General features: G+C 44.1%; 1 protein-coding gene across 2 annotated transcripts; it reads left to right on the forward strand.

The window, feature by feature from the left end:
• The first annotated feature begins 509 nt into the window (after positions 1-509).
• LOC124124432 (galaxin-like) lies at positions 510-18,120 on the forward strand. 2 transcript variants are annotated; one of them, XM_046487610.2, is made up of 9 exons: positions 510-631; positions 4,423-4,554; positions 4,829-4,999; positions 7,089-7,346; positions 7,662-7,835; positions 13,431-13,592; positions 13,881-13,933; positions 15,022-15,260; positions 15,843-18,120. In XM_046487610.2, the coding sequence occupies exons 1-9, from the start codon at positions 544-546 to the stop codon at positions 16,174-16,176; spliced, it is 1,611 nt and encodes a 536-aa protein (XP_046343566.1). In that variant the 5' UTR covers positions 510-543; the 3' UTR covers positions 16,177-18,120. The 2 variants fall into 2 exon arrangements, with proteins under 2 accessions (XP_046343566.1, XP_046343570.1); XM_046487614.2 differs by lacking the exon at positions 510-631 and adding an exon at positions 2,543-2,695.
• The last annotated feature ends 167 nt before the right edge of the window (positions 18,121-18,287 follow it).

Below are 18,287 nucleotides of genomic sequence, written 5' to 3' on the forward strand. Positions count from 1 at the left end.
TGTTTCATATGGGTTTAATTTAGGCACGTGTTACAGCGTGTTGTATCATCATTCTGTTATTTTATCAGGGAGTGCTAATGCTGCGTACACCCATGATGGCTGGCAGGGCCTCAACCCATCCATTTTGCGGCCTTCTGAATAGCACCATCTTTTTGTGGCCTCTCCTTTCAAGATATATTAACATAAGATAGTGGATAAATGTGTTATTTATATGTTTAATCGTGATGCTCCAGTTTCCTAAAAAAACGTTTTAGAAAGAAAGTTAATAATCTAATGGGGCCTCGGTGCACCCGCTGTAACGTGCCCCTTGTGGGTGAACTACCCTTGTTCATATTTGCGCTATACATGGCGATCCTAACTTCAGACACACTTGTGCAACAGAAAGTAAAATGTACAAACCCAGAACTAAAATAAGACAGGAATTCCATTGTGAGCATATTTTCTGGGAACTACCCCTTGTCAATCAATATACACCGACGTCGTCGCTGTGAAGTCGTATTACCGTCACAGGATAAGACAGGGTCGGACGTGCATGGCGCTGCAATGTTAGATGTATCAGATGTGACGACTTTCCATTACTTCGACAGTCAAGTCATGTGGATTTATATAGCACTGTGCGCTGCTGTAATGGGTGAGTATGATTGGCATATCTTTTAGTGTTTTATAATCTAAAAGCAGTGTGTTATAACCGAAATCCGCGTCAGCAATAACTACATATATCGATATCACTGTTTTGGTTAAAAGCAGCTTGACGTTACGGCCGACTGTATTCAAGAATTGACTTCACTGTGTGAGTTCACTGGAAGTACGAACCTTCATAGAGTGAGGGCCAAACTGTATGAACGTCGGAGCTTGCGTCATACAATGTTTGGCCAATGTTTGAGTGAGTGAGTGAGTATGGTTTTACGCCGCTTTTAGCAATATTCCAGCAATATCACGGCGGGGAACACCAGAAATGGGCTTCACACATTGGACCCATGTCGGGAATCGAACCCGGGTCTTCGGCGTGACGAGCGAACGCTTTAACCACTAGGCTACCCGACCGCCCCGGCCAATGTTTGACGTCACGGCCGAGTGTATTACATGTTAGTGTTGAGAGAAGGGCAGATAAAGGAGGTCTTGACGTCACGGCCGAATGTATTAAGGATCCGTGTTGAGAGAAAGGACAAATACTGGGTTCTAGATGTTATAGTTTCGCATTCTTTTTTTTAAATAAAACAACTAACAACTTTCGTAGGCTTTGTAGCATTATTGCGACGAACGATGTCACTGATTACATGTCATCGTCTACATTTGTTTTTCAACGATTAAATAATCAGTCTGAGAAATTATTATTGTTGATGTATTTAGGTTTTTAAGACGTGTGCACACCGGTATGTACGGTTATATCTCCTTAAAGGCAAAATGTATTCAAGTACATTCTTAATTATACATTACGGCTAGTGACGTTTAATGAGATTTATAAAACTTATATAAAAAGAATTAAAATCAGTTATGACGGCAATCTGTTCTCAATATGTTTTTAATTGACAGGTTTATGACAACTTACATATTTTTCTTTCCTACGCTTGCAAGTGTTGGACATGATTATTATTATATTTTTCCTATATATCTCCTAAAAAAAATCAGACAATGCCGTTCCTGAAAACCTTTAAAATATATAAAACATTTTGACACATTTTATCCCTACCTATACACTCTTAAGGATCCCATACGTCCCACCCATGCAAGCAAGTGTTGAAATGAACAAAGTCTAACTCCACTTCAAATGAACATTTCTGCTAAGTTTCATAACAATTTCTATAGGGTTTCCTCATTTCGCAACTTCTGCAGATCTTGTGGGGCAAAGGCCCTTGCCATACCTCGCCCTCTGTGTGTGTGTGTGTGTGTGTGTGTGTGTGTGTGTGTGTGTGTGTGTGTGTGTGTGTGATACTATACTGGAGATTTTACGGCTCGCTCCGCAGCGCGGTGGAACATCGACGGACATCCCTATTTCACTCCGTATATCGTGGGGGGATATACAAACACACACACACTACATGCTATCTTATTGCATCATATTATTCTGTATGGTGTATGATGGCCATTAAATGACTACGTGGGGAATGGACGTTCCCCATTGACGTCATCATCCGTTGACTTGTCAGTAACCACATCATATCTATTGTACTTCACACATTACCGCACAGCTGACGTGGAGGTGATGGTTGTGGGGTCTTCTCCAGCACTGGTACCTGAAGCAGGATTTCCCCAATCATCAACTGTAGAAATATCTAAATGACGCATAAACCAATTGCAACATCTTCGTCCCTGTTACTGGTGCCTGGCCTGCTCTGTATCGTCAGATATGTGTACTATCTTAATCTCGGTATACCATTTAAACATCGGAATAAAATCGAAATACCTTACTGCTTAATTATAATTCGTTTACTATATTGCATAATAATTAAATACCGCTTGTATATTAGGGAGGTCACATGGAAAATGTACGGGATTTTGACTGGAAATTATGTCACAGCTATTTTTGACAAGGCGGCTTTTCCCGCCATAGTCATTCAGAACAATTCAAAGTGCAAAGCATTTCAACATCTGAACGACGACTGACATAGGCTGTCTAATACCATGTTTGCTCCACAGAAAGGCGTTAGCTATGGCAGATATAGCGTATTCATGTGTGCTCTCATGTACACTGCAGGTATGTGAACAGTTCAACTCTTTCCCTGTCTATATCTACAATGTACACCAACTGTCGGAGGGCGTCCCTGTAACCTACTATGCAATGTTTCAGTATCCATGTCCGAGGTCGATATTAACTGATATTAAAACCTATTATTTGTGTATTTAATTAATGTAACTGATTAAAACTGCTTAAAAACATATATTTAATTGAGAAATGTATTGCTATAAAAAGGATGACCTAAATAACTTTCATAAAAAAATGACCTTTTTAAGTTTAAAATTTGACTTTGTTTCAAAACGTTTACATTTTACGTTTCATTTTAAGTGCGTCATTATATATTGCAGTGTGAAATATGTCCAGACTGAATACTGCTGTACTTTACAACTCTGGGAACAATAACACTTATAAACAAACAAAAACCTGATGTCATGATGTCTAAGTTGAACGACCTGATGAATGATATGTATTTTAAATAACTAAATGAGTGTCTCGTTGTATGTGAATGATTAACATACAGGTCAATACAATACAGTAAGTAATTGTTTATGCTGATGTCCAATGATTAGCATACAGGTCAATACAATACAGTTAGTAATTGTTTATGCTGATGTCCAATGATTAACATACAGGTCAATACAATACAGTTAGTAATTGTTTATGCTGATGTCCAATGATTAACATACAGGTCAATACAATACAGTTAGTAATTGTTTATGCTGATGTCCAATGATTAACATACAGGTCAATACAATACAGTTAGTAATTGTTTATGCTGATGTCCAATGATTAACATACAGGTCAATTCAATACAGTTAGTAATTGTTTATGCTGATGTCCAATGATTAACATACAGGTCAATACAATACAGTTAGTAATTGTTTATGCTGATGTCCAATGATTAACATACAGGTCAATACAATACAGTTAGTTATTGTTTATGCTGATGTCCAATGATTAACATACAGGTCAATACAATACAGTTAGTAATTGTTTATGCTGATGTCCAATGATTACCATACAGGTCAATACAATACAGTTAGTAATTGTTTATGGTGATGTCCAATGATTGAGCTCGGTAGTACTGCTCCTGTCGACGGTCGTGTGTCAGTTTATCTAAATCGAACGTTATATAAATGATCCAGATTAAGGAGTCCGGATGACACCTGTTTAATACGAACAAAGCATGAATCACACAGCAAGGTGAGCGGACGGGAAATGGGGTTTAACATCGCTGTCAAGATTACCATTACTTGGCAAAGTTTTTAGTACAGGTAAAAACACGTACATATCTGTGTTGGTATAACCAGGACAATGCTATACATAAATAACTATATATATCAAAAGTCCACGTCATGTGTACACCCCCATGCATCCAATGAAATATGTATACGGTCTCCACGCGAAGCTTTGAATGCGGTCGATCTTTCACATTGATCATAGTTTCTCCTATGTTGCTTACAGTGACACACAGCATCACGTACATCATGAACATTTTTTTCGCAACGAGATCGGCGCTGAGTGAATAAACAAAGCTTACACAGGTTCCTGCAGGCTGTGACCACATATAAATGTGGCTTATCGTGTCGCCAGGGTACGATCTCACACAAGTCAACCAGCTCAACAGCTGGGGGAGGGTGCGCGTGTTCCAAATTTTGCATGTCTTCGAGTACCGTAGGACAGTTCAGACAAGATATCGAGGGTGGGAGTAGTATCAGCATCTGTATGACGTGCTTGTGTTTCAGCGCCTCGTGTTGACGGGGAAAAAATTTATGAGTGCTTTGTGGATGGACAATTTGTTCGTACACCAGCTGGTCACTTCTGTTGTAACCATAGGCTGGTGAGGGAAGGAGACAAGGGCTGCTGCTATGGCCATGGTTAGTATTTACAACGCTCACTCACAAATACTATATCATCTTGCAATCCTTCCACGTTGTCATCTGGTTGGGCTTGTTAACCGTATTTTGTGGTTTTCGAAATCGAAGAAGAATTTAAAAAAATCAATTTTAAGTCCAAATCGCATATGTAATGAAAGGCTGGGAACGAATTCAGATATTAAACAAGAAAAAGACAAAATTAATTGCATAACAAGATATGTAAAGGGCCGGTTGATATAACAACAACACTGGGATTAATGCCTCTCTGTTCCAGACACGAGGGTGTTCTACACGAGGTACAACATCTGTTGTGATGGGAGGGTCATGTCTAGGTATATCATGGAGTCTGGTGGAGAAGTCGAGCGCACGTGTTGCGGCAACAGGGCGATTCTTCTCAACAACAGCACCTGCTGTAACAATACAGTTGCAGAGTACCCCAAAGCAGGTGAGGTATCGTAGGCAATAGTAGAATGTATCTATTGTACTTCTCACTGAGAAATATTAATTTGGCTCCACGCTGTTGCTGACACCTATATAATTGTTTTGATAGTTTGCGAAGCATCCTTTGCAGTGTGACGAAGTAGAATAACTGTTATCACATTCAGCATAAGTCATCATGTTTAAAAAGACTGCACTAAATTTAGAAAACATAGTCAGTTTTAGGTACTTGATGGATGTACATTTAAAAGGATAAAAATCTTACACAAAATCATCCAGTCCCAGCTGCCGGATGATTCAATCTGCACTGAAGTCAGTCAAACATAGTATGAGTGTTTCATCCAGTATTTTGGATGGTTGCACCTTGTGTTATTTCAAAATGAAACCCATACATTAGTGAAGTTGGCTAGGGTTGGTCTGTAAAGATGTCAAACCTCATCTGAACATCAAGGTTACTAAAACCGAAACTAAATGAGCTTGCTGCACAAATACCACGGTTTTCTGAGCTGGAACAACAGTTAACAGTTGTGTGGAACCTATATCTGTGTCAGTGACAGGGTACATAGTGTTCGCCCTGAATGTTGCCAATGTGTGCCCAACCCACACCCTATGTCAGCCAGTGTGTCCGTGTGATCATGTGTAAGCCCATGTGATCATGTGTAAGCCCATGTGATAATGTGTAAGCCCGTGTGATCATGGGTAAGCCTATGTGATCATATGTTAGCCTGTGTGATCTTGTGTAAGCCAGCGTGAAACTGTGTAAACCAGCGTGATCATGTGTAAGCCAGTGTGATCATGTGTAAGCCAGCGTAATCATGTGTAAACCAGCGTGATCATGTGTAAGCCCGTGTGATCATGGGTAAGCCAGCGTGATCATGTGTAAACCAGTGTGATCATGTGTAAGCCCGTGTGATCATGTGTAAGCCCCTGTGATCATATGTAAGCCCGTGTGATCACGTGTAAGCCCGTGTGATCATGTCTAGTCCAATGTGATTATGTGTAAGCCAGTGTGATCATGTGTAAGCCAGTGTGATCATGTGTAAGCCCGTGTGATCATGGGTAAGCCTATGTGATCATATGTAAGCCCACGTGATCATATGTAAGCCCGTGTGATCATGTGTAAACCAGTGTGATCATGTGTAAGCCCGTACGATCATGTGTACGCCAATGTGATCATGTGTAAGCCAGTACGATCATGTGTAAGCCCGTGTGATCATGTGTAAGCCCGTGTGATCACGTGTAATCACGTGTGATCATGGGTAAGCCTGTGTGATCATATGTAAGTCTGTGTGATCATATGTAAGCCCACGTGATCATGTGTAAGCCCGTGTGATCATGTGTAAGCCCGTGTGATCATGTGTAATCCAGTTTGATCATGTGTAAGCCCGTGTGATCATGTGTACGCCAATGTGATCATGTGTAAGCCCGTGTGATCATCTGTAAGCCCATGTGATCATGTGTAAGCCCGTGTGATCATCTGTAAGCCCATGTGATCATGTGTAAGCCCGTGTGATCATGTGTAATCCAGTTTGATCATGTGTAAGCCCGTGTGATCATGTGTACGCCAATGTGATCATGTGTAAGCCCGTGTGATCATCTGTAAGCCCATGTGATCATGTGTAAGCCCGTGTGATCATCTGTAAGCCCATGTGATCATGTGTAAGACAGTGTGATACTGTGTAAGACAATGTGATCATGTGTAATCCGGTGTGACCATATGTAAGCCAGTGTCATCATGTGTAAGCCCGTGTGATAATGTGTAAACCTGTGTGATAATGTGTAAACCCGTGTGATACTGTGTAAGCCTGGATAATGTGTACGACAATGTGATAATGTGTAAGCCAATGTGATAATGTGTAAGCCAGTGTGATCATGTGTAAGCCCGTGTAATCATGTGTAAGCCCGTGTGATCATGTGTAAGCCTGTCATCATGTGTAAGCCCGTGTGATAATGTGTAAACCTGTGTGATAATGTGTAAACCCGTGTGATACTGTGTAAGCCTGTGTGATAACGTGTAAGATAGTGTGATCATATGTGAAAGCCAGTGTGATCATGTGTAAGCCTGTGTGATAATGCGTGCCTATTCCCTCCTCCAGCCAACCCTGGTGACATGCAGTGCTGTGGAGGTCAGTTGGTCAACAGACATACAACCCTCTGCTGCTATGCCGAGGACAACCCCAGCCAGGTGACGAAACACGTGTCCGGCCCAAACTTCCAGTGCTGCGGCATCAAGGTGATAGACCAGAGGCTCCAACAGTGCAATAGGATGAACGGCAAGGAAGTGGCTGTGGATCTCCAGGAGCAAGTGTGTGGAGGACGAGTCATCAGTCTCCGCACTCACAAATGCTGTCTTGGTAAGTGCACATACCCAAGAATCATCAGAGAAGCAGCAAGGGAAAAGCAGCTTGACATATTTGGGACATATCTTTTTCAAATTTGGAATTTGTTTGTGAACTATGGTTGGTAGCTTAAAAAGTCATTTCACATTTATTTTTCGGTTCTTTTAAGAAGTATGAGCTACATAGAAAATGACATAAAAAGTGCATCACATGTTCACGCTGACTGCAGGTATAATATACATTTACAAAATAATATACTTTTAGTCCATCAAAAGATATGTTTATATTATATACCAATACTTTATGAATACTTTTATTTATGTATATCAGACAGGGTGCACAATGTCCCTCACCTCAACCCGTGGAACATCGGGCAGGAAAACCCTGATGTACAGTGCTGTGGCCGGGCTGTGTACAACATCTCCACACAAACATGCTGTCCAGGCACAGGTCTAGCTGGCAACGTGGTGGAGAGGACGGAGCACCTGGCATGCTGTGGGGCAGGTGTGTATATAGCCGTGTATATAGCCGTGGGATAAAACACGTTCCCAGGTTTCGGTTGAAAATGTAAACCCGCCTGGGAGGGAAGATCTTTCCGACCAGGCGGGTTTACATTTAAACCAAAACCGAGGATTAGTGTTTTATCTGACTTATAAACCGAAAAAAAGAAACTTATTTCAACATTTATCAACATTTATATGTTTCGAACATATTTTCCATGAACCTTAGGAAACGCGCGTAAAATATCTGTTGCTGGCGTACGGATCTTGAAAAGGACATTCTAAAAACCAGTGAGATTTATCAACACCTCTGTAGCCTCGTGGTACACTCATTGTCTGAATCTGAACGGTTGTTATATTAATAAAATACCCAGGACTCTTACTTAATAGCGATCCCAATGAATAGGTTTATAAATAACGATGAAAATCAAGCACCCTTCAACAGTAAGTCCCGGGTTTTCTACGCAAGTAAAACCTCAAGTTTGAAGAGACCTAACGATCAATACAAATGAACACTCTGAGGTTTATAATGTCAGTGTGAGGGTCTGTTATGTCCGTGTGAGGATCTGTTATGTCAGTGTGAGGATCTGTTATGTCCGTGTGAGGGTCTGTTATGTCTGTGTGAGAGTCTGTTATGTCCGTGTGAGGGCCTGTTATGTCTGTGTGAGGGCCTGTTATGTCTGTGTGAGAGTCTGTTATGTCCGTGTGAGGGCCTGTAATGTCTGTGTGAGAGTCTGTTATGTCTGTGTGAGGGCCTGTTATGTCTGTGTGAGGGTCTGTAATGTCCGTGTGAGGGCCTGTTATGTCTGTGTGAGGGTCTGTAATGTCTGTGTGAGAGTCTGTAATGTCTGTGTGAGGGTCTGTTATGTCTGTGTGAGGGCCTGTTATGTCTGTGTGAGGGCCTGTTATGTCTGTGTGAGAGTCTGTTATGTCCGTGTGAGGGTCTGTTATGTCTGTGTGAGGGCCTGTTATGTCTGTGTGAGGGCCTGTTATGTCTGTGTGAGAGTCTGTTATTTCCGTGTGAGGGCCTGTTATGTCTGTGTGAGGGCCTGTTATGTCTGTGTGAGAGTCTGTTATGTCTGTGTGAGGGCCTGTTATGTCTGTGTGAGGGCCTGTTATGTCTGTGCGAGGGTCTGTAATGTCCGCGTGAGGGTCTGTAATTTCTGTGTGAGGGTCTGTAATGTCTGTGTGAGGGTCTGTAATGTCGATGTGAGGGGTCTCGTATGTCTGTGTGAGGGGCTGTAATGCTGTGTGAGGGGTCTCGTATGTCCTCGTGGGGGTCTGTAATGTCTGTGTGAGGGGTCTCGTATGTCCTCGTGGGGGTCTGTTATGTCTGTGTGAGGGGCTGTAATGTCCGCGTGAGGGTCTGTAATTTCTGTGTGAGGGTCTGTAATGTCTGTGTGAGGGTCTGTTATGTTTGTGTGAGGGCCTGTAATGTCTGTGTGAGGGGTCTCGTATGTCCGTGTGAGGGTCTGTAATGTCTGTGTGAGGGTCTGTAATGTCCGTGTGAGGGTCTGTTATGTCTGTGTGAGGGGTCTCGTATGTCCGTGTGGGGGTCTGTAAATTCAGTGTGAGGGTCTGTAATGTCTGTGTGAGGGTCTGTAATGTCCGTGTGAGGGTCTGTAAATTCAGTGTGAGGGTCTGTAATGTCTGTGTGAGGGTCTGTAATGTCTGTGTGAGGGTCTGTTATGTCTGTGTGAGGGGTCTCGTATGTCCGTGTGGGGGTCTGTAAATTCAGTGTGAGGGTCTGTAATGTCTGTGTGAGGGTCTGTAATGTCTGTGTGAGGGTCTGTAATGTCCGTGTGAGGGTCTGTAATGTCCGTGTGAGGGTCTGTTATGTCTGTGTGAGGGGTCTCGTATGTCCGTGTGGGGGTCTGTAAATTCAGTGTGAGGGTCTTTAATGTCTGTGTGAGGGTCTGTAATGTCCGTGTGAGGGTCTGTAATGTCTGTGTGAGGGTCTGTAATGTCCGTGTGAGGGTCTGTTATGTCTGTGTGAGGGGCCTCGTATGTCCGTGTGGGGGTCTGTAAATTCAGTGTGAGGGTCTGTAATGTCTGTCTGAGGGTCTGTAATGTCCGTGTGAGGGTCTGTAATGTCTGTGTGAGGGTCTGTGACGTCTGTATGAGGGTCTGTAATGTCCGTGTGAGGGTCTGTAATGTCTGTGTGGGGGGTCTCGTGTGTCCGTGTGAGGGTCTCGTATGTCAGTGTGAGGGTCTTTAATGTCTGTGTGAGGGTCTGTAATGTCCATTTGACCGTCTGTAATGTCCGTGTGAGGTTATGTCATGTCTGTGTGAGGGCCTGTTATGTCTGTGTGAGAGTCTATTATGTCTGTGTGAAGGTCTGTAATGTCTGTGTGAGGGTCTGTTATGTCTGTGTGAGGGCCTGTTATGTCTGTGTGAGGGCCTGTTATGTCTGTGTGAGGGTCTGTAATGTCTGTGTGAGAGTCTGTAATGTCTGTGTGAGGGTCTGTAATGTCTGTGTGAGAGTCTGTAATGTCTGTGTGAGGGCCTGTTATGTCTGTGTGAGAGTCTGTTATGTCTGTGTGAGGGTCTGTTATGTCTGTGTGAGGGCCTGTTATGTCTGTGTGAGGGCCTGTTATGTCTGTGTGAGGGTCTGTAATGTCTGTGTGAGAGTGTGTAATGTCCGCGTGAGTGGTCTCGTATGTCTGTGTGAGGGTCTGTAATGCTTTGTGAGTGGTCTCGTATGTCCTCGTGGGGGTCTGTTATGTCTGTGCGAGGGTCTGTAATGTCCGCGTGAGGGTCTGTAATTTCTGTGTGAGGGTCTGTAATGCCTGTGTGAGGGTCTGTTATGTCTGTGTGAGGGCCTGTAATGTCGATGTGAGGGGTCTCGTATGTCCGTGTGAGGGTTTGTAATGTCTGTGTGAGGGTCTGTAATGTCCGTGTGAGGGTCTGTTATGTCTGTGTGAGGGGCCTCGTATGTCCGTGTGGGGGTCTGTAAATTCAGTGTGAGGGTCTGTAATGTCTGTGTGAGGGTCTGTAATGTCCGTGTGAGGGTCTGTAATGTCTGTGTGAGGGTCTGTGACGTCTGTATGAGGGTCTGTAATGTCCGTGTGAGGGTCTGTAATGTCTGTGTGGGGGGTCTCGTGTGTCCGTGTGAGGGTCTCGTATGTCAGTGTGAGGGTCTTTAATGTCTGTGTGAGGGTTTGTAATGTCCATTTGACCGTCTGTAATGTCCGTGTGAGGTTATGTCATGTCTGTGTGAGGGCCTGTTATGTCTGTGTGAGAGTCTGTTATGTCTGTGTGAGGGTCTGTAATGTCTGTGTGAGAGTCTGTAATGTCTGTGTGAGAGTCTGTAATGTCCGCGGGAGGTTATGTCATGTCTGTGTGAGGGCCTGTTATGTCTGTGTGAGAGTCTGTTATGTCTGTGTGAGGGCCTGTTATGTCTGTGTGAGGGCCTGTTATGTCTGTGTGAGGGTCTGTAATGTCTGTGTGAGAGTCTGTAATGTCTGTGTGAGGGCCTGTTATGTCTGTGTGAGGGCCTGTTATGTCTGTGTGAGGGCCTGTAATGCTGTGTGAGGGGTCTCGTATGTCTGTGTGAGGGTCTGTAATGTCCGCGTGAGGGTCTGTAATTTCTGTGTGAGGGTCTGTAATGTCCGTGTGAGGGTCTGTAATGTCTGTGTGAGGGTCTGTGACGTCTGTATGAGGGTCTGTAATGTCCGTGTGAGGGTCTGTAATGTCTGTGTGGGGGGTCTCGTGTGTCCGTGTGAGGGTCTCGTATGTCAGTGTGAGGGTCTTTAATGTCTGTGTGAGGGTCTGTAATGTCCATTTGACCGTCTGTAATGTCCGTGTGAGGTTATGTCATGTCTGTGTGAGGGCCTGTTATGTCTGTGTGAGAGTCTATTATGTCTGTGTGAGGGTCTGTAATGTCTGTGTGAGGGTCTGTTATGTCTGTGTGAGGGCCTGTTATGTCTATGTGAGGACCTGTTATGTCTGTGTGAGGGTCTGTAATGTCTGTGTGAGAGTCTGTAATGTCTGTGTGAGGGTCTGTAATGTCTGTGTGAGGGTCTGTAATGTCTGTGTGAGGGGCTGTAATGCTGTGTGAGGGGTGTCGTATGTGAGGTGAGGTGAGGTGAAATTGGGTTTAACGTCGCGTCCAAGATTATTGCACTTATATAGCGACGTGCATTCACGTGTATGTGTGTGTGTGTGTGGCTGCTTGTACTAGTCCGGACTGATGCCGATTTATAGTGCTAGCTCACTGAGATACCATGCTGCAGTTTAACATGAATACCCCACTCAGACACAGTATACTGACTCCGAGCCGACCAGTCCTTGTTTTAGCCCCTTAATGCCGAGCGCCAGACAGGGTAACAACAAGTACAATCTTTTAACGTCTTTATGTATGACGCGGCCCGGGATCGAACCCTGGACCTTCCGCTCTCCGGGCGGACGCTCTACCACAAGACCACGGAGGCGGTCGGGTGTCGTATGTCCTCGTGGGGGTCTGTAATGTCTGTGTGAGGGGTGTCGTATGTCCTCGTGGGGGTCTGTTATGTCTGTGTGAGGGTCTGTAATGTCCGCGTGAGGGTCTGTAATTTCTGTGTGAGGGTCTGTAATGTCTGTGTGAGGGTCTGTTATGTTTATGTTTGAGGGCCTGTAATGTCTGTGTGAGGGGTCTCGTATGTCCGTGTGAGGGTCTGTAATGTCCGTGTGGGGGTCTGTTATGTCTGTGTGAGGGGTCTCGTATGTCCGTGTGGGGGTCTGTAAATTCAGTGTGAGGGTCTGTAATGTCTGTGTGAGGGTCTGTAATGTCCGTGTGAGGGTCTGTAATGTCCGTGTGAGGGTCTGTAATGTCTGTGTGAGGGTCTGTAATGTCCGTGTGAGGGTCTGTAATGTCTGTGTGAGGGTCTGTGACGTCTGTATGAGGGTCTGTAATGTCCGTGTGAGGGTCTGTAATGTCCGTGTGTTAGAGTGAGGGTCTCGTGTATGTCCGTGTGAGAGTCTGTTATATTCGTGTTAGGGTCTCGTATGTCTGTGTGAGGGTCTCGTATGTCCATGTGAGGGTATTGTATGTCAGAGTGATGAGTCGTGTATGTTCGTGTGAGAGGTCTGTTTTGTCAGTGTGAGAGTCTTGTATGTCCGTGTGAGGTAGCCGAGAGCTAATATGGGGACGTGATGTAGGGTCATGTCTTGAGAGACCAATATATCAGTATTGATGAGCAAGTGCATATATATTCAGTCATGTCACATGACAGTTGATATCGCCAGTATTATCACAGGAAAGTTGATATCCCCAGTATTGTCACATGACAGTTGATGCCTCCAGTATTGTTGCATGACAGTTGATATCTCCAGTATTGTCACATGACAGTTGATACCTCCAGTATTGTTGCATGACAGTTGATATTTCCAGTATTGTCACATGACAGTTGATATCTCCAGTATTGTCACATGACAGTTGATACCTCCAATATTGTCACATGACAGTTGATATCTTCAGTATTGTCACATGACAGTTGATATCTCCAGTATTGTCACATGACAGTTGATATCTCCAGTATTGTCACATAACAGATGATACCTCCAGTATTGTTACATGACAGTTGAGATCAGTATAGTCTTGCACTGTGTGTTATACTAGGTTCAGTGGACACTCGACATCAGTTGTGCTGCAAGGGCCATGCAGTGGCCAAGACCTCCCCCCAGGATCAGTGCTGTGGCCCCAAGGTCTTCAACCCCTACATGCACAGTTGCTGCGACGACATCACACCCTTCAACACACTCACTCACTACTGCTGTACAGGTAGGAACCTTCATTCAGTCTGACTTAACACACACTTAAGCTTGCTATAATGCTGAAGGTCAGCACCCTGCTGCGTGGAACATCTTGTAACCATCTTCCCAGTGGAAGAAACAGTATAGCATAAGCAGGTTTCAGCCTAGAGCTACAGTTGTACATTGCATAACCTATTTTCCAGTCTTTAAAGTTTTACCTGTTGCTGATCATGTGACCGAGGACACGCCATATTTACAAGATACAGCACCACTTGACCCCCATTCTCTCCATTATCGCATGTCATGTCTGCTGCAGGCAGCCCCAGTCAACCACTCAGGAAGGGCCAGGACTGCTGTAGCACACTGAAGGTATGTGCCCTCTTGCATCAGGGAAACACGATCACATGTATAGTGGCTCCATCATCACCAGACAGACACTAAACTTCTTTCTTGATTGCAAGCTTAGAACTGTGACCATAAGAATCCATATGACTTTGTGTACTGCAGAAAAGACAAACAAATGACACTGACTTACACACACTGGACAACAGAAGCATACAATGTGACACTGTGACAATGTGATCATCAGCATCCATATGGCGTTGTGTCCTGTAGAACTGTGACCATCAGAATCCAAATGGCTTGGTGTCCTTTAAAACTGCGACCATCATAATCCATATGGCTTGGTGTCCTTTAAAACTGTGACCATCAGAATCCATATGGCTTGGTGTCCTTTAAAACTGTGACCATCAGAATCCATATGGCTTGGTGTCCCGTAGAACTTACCATCAGAATCCATATGGCTTGGTGTCCTTTAAAACTGTGACCATCAGAATCCATATGGCTTGGTGTCCTTTAAAACTGTGACCATCAGAATCCATATGGCTTGGTGTCCTTTAAAACTGCGACCATCATAATCCATATGGCTTGGTGTCCTGTAGAACTTACCATCAGAATCCATATGGCTTGGTGTCCTGTAGAACTGTGACCATCAGAATCCATATGGCTTGGTGTCCTGTAGAACTTACCATCAGAATCCATATGGCTTGGTGTCCTTTAAAACTGTGACCATCAGAATCCATATGGCTTGGTGTCCTTTAAAACTGTGACCATCAGAATCCATATGGCTTGGTGTCCTTTAAAACTGTGACCATCAGAATCCATATGGCTTGGTGTCCTGTAGAACTGTGACCATCAGAATTCATATGGCTTTGTGGTCTGTATATAACTGGAACGACACAACTCCACAACATCTAAGAACACTCAGTTCATCACAAGTTCATAGATAAATCCTCCCCTTTACCTGTAATTTAAGATGCAAAAATTATCTTGGACAGATAGAACAGTAGTTACTTTTCTTTTAGCACTAAAGGAACATTTCATAACACTTGTTAATTGTGTCAGGTCATCCTCTGAACCAGGTTGAGACCTCTGCTCACAGGCTTTGTATGTTCTAGTCATGCAGCCACTATACGGGAGATACAGAGATGAGGACCAGCCCCCGGGACACAGTGTGTGAGGGTGTCCGCTTCCTCCCTGAACTGGCTGTGTGCTGCAACAGTCAAGTCCACTACTTTCCTCCTGGAGACACTCTCGGCTGCTGCCGGCGCTGGGATCTGAAGCAGACAGTCTACAGTGAGACCACCCAGATGTGCTGCCAGGGTCACGTCCACAATGAGTCAGCCAATGAAGCGGAGTAAGAGAGCTTTGTTTGCCCTTCTATGATATCTCAGCAGTACCACAATACAACACAGATGAAGCAGCTGAGATGCATTGATAATTCTGTATGGTGCAGTGTATGTTACAATGGGCTAAATATGTGACCCATTGTATGCTACAATGTTGGCTGTATAAAGATGCAAGAAAGTCAGCACTATTCATTCACTCAGTCATTTGTAGTGATGTCTCATCATGCAGACCACAATTCAATTTCCTGAAGGAGTGAAATGTGTCTGCCCATTCTTAGTGTTGTGCCTTCATACAGATGACAATGTTACCATTTCTGCATGTGTCCCTGACTGTGCTGTAAATGGAAGCTTCCCATAGCCGTGCCTGGAGCTGCTGATTGTGGATTCAAATCCCTGACAATCCTGCTCCTAGGGTTCCCAAGAGTAGTATCTTGTCATTGTCTGTTACCTGTGCTGTTATATAACTGAGACACTGTTTCAAGTGGCATGAAATTAAACTCATCATCCAAAGGACTAATATAGTGCTTACTGTTATGATAACCAACTCCATGTATACTGTATGACACTAGTGATCTTGCTGTTATATCCAGATGCTGCAGTACCCAGGCCTATCACCTGTACAGTGGGCACAACCCCTGCCTGGTTTGTGTCCCAGGGGATGTCCTGCCCCCTCATCAGATGTGCTGTGCCAACCAGACATATGACAAGCGGTATGACGGGGATGCGTGCTGTGGACATGTGCCCTACTTCAGTCATGAGGAGACCTGCTGTAATGGGCAGGTGCAAGATGGTGACAGTTCATGTCAGTACACACAACAGCCTGGTGCCCAGATTAGCAGCGCCTGCAGCTATGGCTTCCCCTCGGTCCCTCTGATGGTGGCAGTAGTCCTGCTCTTCATGAACAGCAGGCTTGCATCTCTGTAGCACTAGGGCTGAACAGTATGGAGCAATACGGGTAATAGCTGCAAAATCTCAAGCCATTATGCAGACAATCCACCAAGACGGTAGTGCATTTACTGGGAAGTCTTTCTGCAAGGTCACATGGTCAGAGGAAAGTACACAATCTCTGTGACTGGTGTCTCTGCATTGTAGTTTTCTATAATTGTTTGGATACAACAGTCACATTATGTTCTTGTCTTTTTTCATAAATATCTCAAAAGTTACTGAATATCATAAGATAAAATACTATCGATGTTATGTATTTTTGCATTCTAGTGAGTTATATTTCATGGCCACCCAAATTATTTGTAAGCAATTTTCAGAATCACTTGTAGTGTCCTTACTAGGGCTAGAGAGCATACCATGGCCACTTGATGGACATCTGTTGACTGACAGAAATAGAGACCGACCTCGTGAAGTGAGTATTGGCCCTCAGTGATGAGGTCAGACAAATATTGAGCGACCTTATGGCGTGGACAATAGTGACCGACCTTGTGATGTAGACAAATAGTGACCAATCTCGTGGTGTGGAAAGACAAGTAGTGACTGAACTCTTGATGTGGGTACACTGACCTCTTGATGTGGGTACACTGACCTCTTGATGTGGGTACACTGAACTCTTGATGTGGGTACACTGACCTCTTGATGTGGGTACACTGACCTCTTGATGTGGGTACACTGACCTCTTGATGTGGGTACACTGACCTCTTGATGTGGGTACACTGACCTCTTGATGTGGGTACACTGAACTCTTGATGTGGGTACACTGACCTCTTGATGTGGGTACACTGACCTCTTGATGTGGGTACACTGAACTCTTGATGTGGGTACACTGAACTCTTGATGTGGGTACACTGACCTCTTGATGTGGGTACACTGACCTCTTGATGTGGGTACACTGAACTCTTGATGTGGGTACACTGACCTCTTGATGTGGGTACACTGACCTCTTGATGTGGGTACACTGACCTCTTGATGTGGGTACACTGACCTCTTGATGTGGGTACACTGAACTCTTGATGTGGGTACACTGAACTCTTGATGTGGGTACACTGAACTCTTGATGTGGGTACACTGACCTCTTGATGTGGGTACACTGACCTCTTGATGTGGGTACACTGAACTCTTGATGTGGGTACACTGAACTCTTGATGTGGGTACACTGAACTCTTGATGTGGGTATTCAGTATTAAACATGTGATAATGTATGTAGTACAGAGTTTAAATGTTGATCTCAGAACTGTGATATAATAAGAAACATTGGCAACATAACAGAGGTTTGTCTAGGAGTCCTCATTCCCTACAGTCAAGAAATACTCCTTCATCCATGAACACATTACCTACCTGGGTTGCAAGTCTTTACAATTGCATTCAGATTCTGACATCAATATCTAGATATGCATATGGTGTTACTGTTAGTTGTAAACAGTTGGCCATATTATGATATAGAAATGTCTAGTCCTTTTCAGAATATTCAGAATTCACAATCACCATGATTCAATTACATTGTCTAACACCAACCACAACAGAATGTTGGTGACATGTTACCACTTCGGTGAAATCCACGAGCACGGGTATGGTGCTGACAAACCTAGAAACATAATTGGGGCGAACCAGGATTCGAACCCACAATCAAAGGAATCTGGCGGGCCCAAGGGACGCAACTCTGCACAGCGAATCACGGCGCCTTAGACGACTGGGCAACCGTGCCCTCGCTCAACTGGGGAACAGCTGTTTATTACTGTATCGTGCTTCTGAATGCTTTGTGTTGGAAATTCCTCACATATTGGGAGGCTGATTTGATGAGAGAATTTATCATCCAAAACTGGCTTCCACAGGAGATATTGCTTGGATTAGATCAAGCGATATCTACACTGTAGATATCGCTGCAGTGAAATTACATCACAATGCTTTGCAGACCATTGTGACGTCACTGGTTACCATGACGTCACAATCAAATGACATCACTAATGGCTCTGCTACTGAAGCTGTTAGCAGTACTTTTTACACTGAAAACACTTCTAATTACTGTCTACACATTGAAAAAGTTGGAAGAATGATGTTGGATGATAAATAAAATCTCACCCTCGTGTCTT

The sequence above is a fragment of the Haliotis rufescens genome, unplaced genomic scaffold, assembly GCF_023055435.1.
Source record: "Haliotis rufescens isolate VD_foot unplaced genomic scaffold, xgHalRufe1.0.p SCAF_3, whole genome shotgun sequence".
NCBI classification, from domain to species: domain Eukaryota; kingdom Metazoa; phylum Mollusca; class Gastropoda; order Lepetellida; family Haliotidae; genus Haliotis; species Haliotis rufescens.

What these genes read in the sequence shown, in the direction of transcription:
- LOC124124432 (XM_046487610.2), top strand. Translation starts at nt 544, where the DNA reads ATGTTAGATGTATCAGATGTGACGACTTTCCATTACTTCGACAGTCAA. An exon ending in ACTGTGCGCTGCTGTAATGG is followed by an intron (nt 632 to 4,422) that starts GTGAGTATGATT and finishes CTTGTGTTTCAG; the next exon opens with CGCCTCGTGTTGACGGGGAA. An exon ending in CCTGGCATGCTGTGGGGCAG is followed by an intron (nt 7,836 to 13,430) that starts GTGTGTATATAG and finishes GTGTTATACTAG; the next exon opens with GTTCAGTGGACACTCGACAT.